The sequence below is a fragment of the Eimeria mitis genome, genomic scaffold, assembly GCF_000499745.2.
Source record: "Eimeria mitis Houghton genomic scaffold, Emh_scaff4790, whole genome shotgun sequence".
Lineage (NCBI taxonomy): Eukaryota > Apicomplexa > Conoidasida > Eucoccidiorida > Eimeriidae > Eimeria > Eimeria mitis.
The window spans coordinates 727-3020 of NW_013573090.1; the positions used below are offsets into that span (position 1 = coordinate 727).

General features: G+C 46.2%; 1 protein-coding gene across 1 annotated transcript; it reads right to left on the bottom strand.

The window, feature by feature from the left end:
- Positions 1–789: 789 nt before the first annotated feature.
- Positions 790–1542, bottom strand: EMH_0077700 (uncharacterized protein; the record flags this gene model as incomplete). Its single annotated transcript, XM_013499889.1, is given in 2 exon segments — positions 790–885; positions 889–1542. Coding segments are annotated over 2 exon segments (750 nt in total).
- Positions 1543–2294: the final 752 nt, after the last annotated feature.

Below are 2294 nucleotides of genomic sequence, written 5' to 3' on the forward strand. Positions count from 1 at the left end.
CCGGAGCGCAGACAAAATAATATTAGAAGCAGCAGCAGCAGCAGCAGCAGCAGCAGCAGCAGCATCAGCAGCAGCAGCAGCAGCAGCTGACCCCCGAAACACCTGCTGTAGCGCTGTCAGCGATGCCTCTTCATCCCCCATGCTAGACAGACACAGCTACCTAGCTAGCGAGCTAGCTAGGTAGCTAGCCAGCTAGCCACCTATGTGGTTAGCTAGGTTAGCAGAAAGCTAGCTAGCTAGAAAGCTAGCTAGCTAGCTAGAAGGCTAAATAGAAAGCTAACTGGCTAGATATAAATCTGGCTAGGCAGCTAGCTAGCTAGATCGCTAGCTAGCTAGCTAGCTAGGTAGCTAGAAAGCTAGATAGCTAGCTATGAAGCTACCTAGCTAGACAGCTGGCTAGCTGGCTACCTAGCTAGAAGGCTAGCTGGCTAGCTAGCTAGCTAGCTAGCCAGAGAGCCAGCTAGCTAGCTAGCTAGCTAGCTAGCGGCTGGTCCTGGAGGAAGAGAGGGCGAGGCGATGAGGAAGACGATGAGGTGTACATACAGCCGGAGAAGCAGACGTTTATGTCGCTACCATATAAATATTTATTTTTTTTTTTAATATTATATATATTATATATTTTTATATTTTTAATCTTTTTGTTGTGTATCCCTTTGCATGCAGCAGTTTGGCTGTCTGCAGATGAGCTGCTTGCTGCTGCTGGTGGTGCTGCCGAATCTGTGTTTGTTTCTGGCGTAGTAGGCGGTGGTGTCGGTGATGTAGTCGCTGGTGCTGATAAAGTAATCGCTGTTATAGCTTAATATATTGTTGCTTCTGTAGCTGCTGCTGCTGCTGCTGCTGCTGCTGCTGCTGTTGCTGCTGCTGCTGCTGCTGCTGCTGCTGCTGCTNGCTGCTGCTGCTGCTGCTGCTGCTGTTGCTGCTGCTGCTGCTGCTGCTGCTGCTGCTGCTGGTGTTGGTGGTGGTGCGGTTGGTTGTGGTGTTGGTGTTGGGGGCGCTTGTGTAGTCCTCGTTTATCAGATTGCTGCTGCTGCTGCTGCTGCTGCTGCTGCTGTTGCTGTTGCTGCTGCTGCTGCTGCTGCTGCTGCTTCTGTATCTACTCCTGCTGCTGTATGTCTCACCAAAAGCAGCAGAAGAATCTCGCTTGCTGTGAGGAACAATAAACTGGTTTATATCTCCGAAGTGTTTTATTTGTGTATAGAGAGAAAAAACAGCAGTATCATCAAGCCCACCAAATTGTTCTGCTGCTGCTGCTGCTGCTGCTGCTGCAACTGCTGCTCTTCCTGCTGATACTCTTCTTCTCTCTTCTTCCTCTTCTGCTGCTCTCCTACTTAACATAGAAACAATACGATTCACACGGAGCCGCTGCGGGGGGCTCATTGGTTCTGCTGCTGGGGGCGCTGTAGCTGCTGCAGCAGCGTCGGCAGCAGCAACAGCAGGAGCTGCTGCTGCTGGTGCTGCTGCTGCTGCTGTTTCTTCTATTTCATCGTTTCTTATGTTTGTATTTTGTTGTGTTTCTTCGCATGCTTCGTTAAGAGGCTGCATTTTCACAAGGAAACTCGCAGCAGCAGCTTTCTCTTTGGCTAGCTCGATAGGCAGCAGCAATGAGGCCGTGTTGCTGCCGACAGCAGCAGGTGTATTGAGAGTAAAGAAAGGTTAAAGAAGAAGAAATATATTTAAAAAGAAAAGAAACAAACACACACGAAAATACACGAAAAAGAAACAAAGAAAATGAGTGCAGAACCACCACCGCGCGGGGGTGGTGTGATGCAGCTATACGGTGTTCAGGTGTCTAGGCAGCTCAATAGCGGCTCGTTTCGTTTTTTTTTAATTATTTTTTTTAAATATATTGAAATAAAGAAATAAAGAACTTTAATTCAACTGATTTTTAGCAGAAAGATGCTGCAGTGTATACGCACCGCTGCGGTGTATCGGCACCACCACCGCGACCGGTGGTGGGTGGCTCGAGGCGGCTGCGCGGCTGGCTGCGGGTAGCTGTCTATACAGCCGAAGAAAGCTGCAAAATGTTGCGAAATTAAATTAAATTAATTTATTTAAATTTATTTATTTATTTTATTTTTATTCTTATCACAAATTAAATCCGTGTTTCACTCATAGTTGCTTGCTGGAGGGTGAGCACTCGATACCGCCGTGCAGCTCGCTCTGCTCTGCGCTGCACACTCCACCGAAATTCAAATAAAAATATTTATAAAATATTTATTTATTTATTAAAATTATTTATTTTATTTAAAATATTTTAATAAACATATTCAGAAAGATTATTATAATGTTTGTGT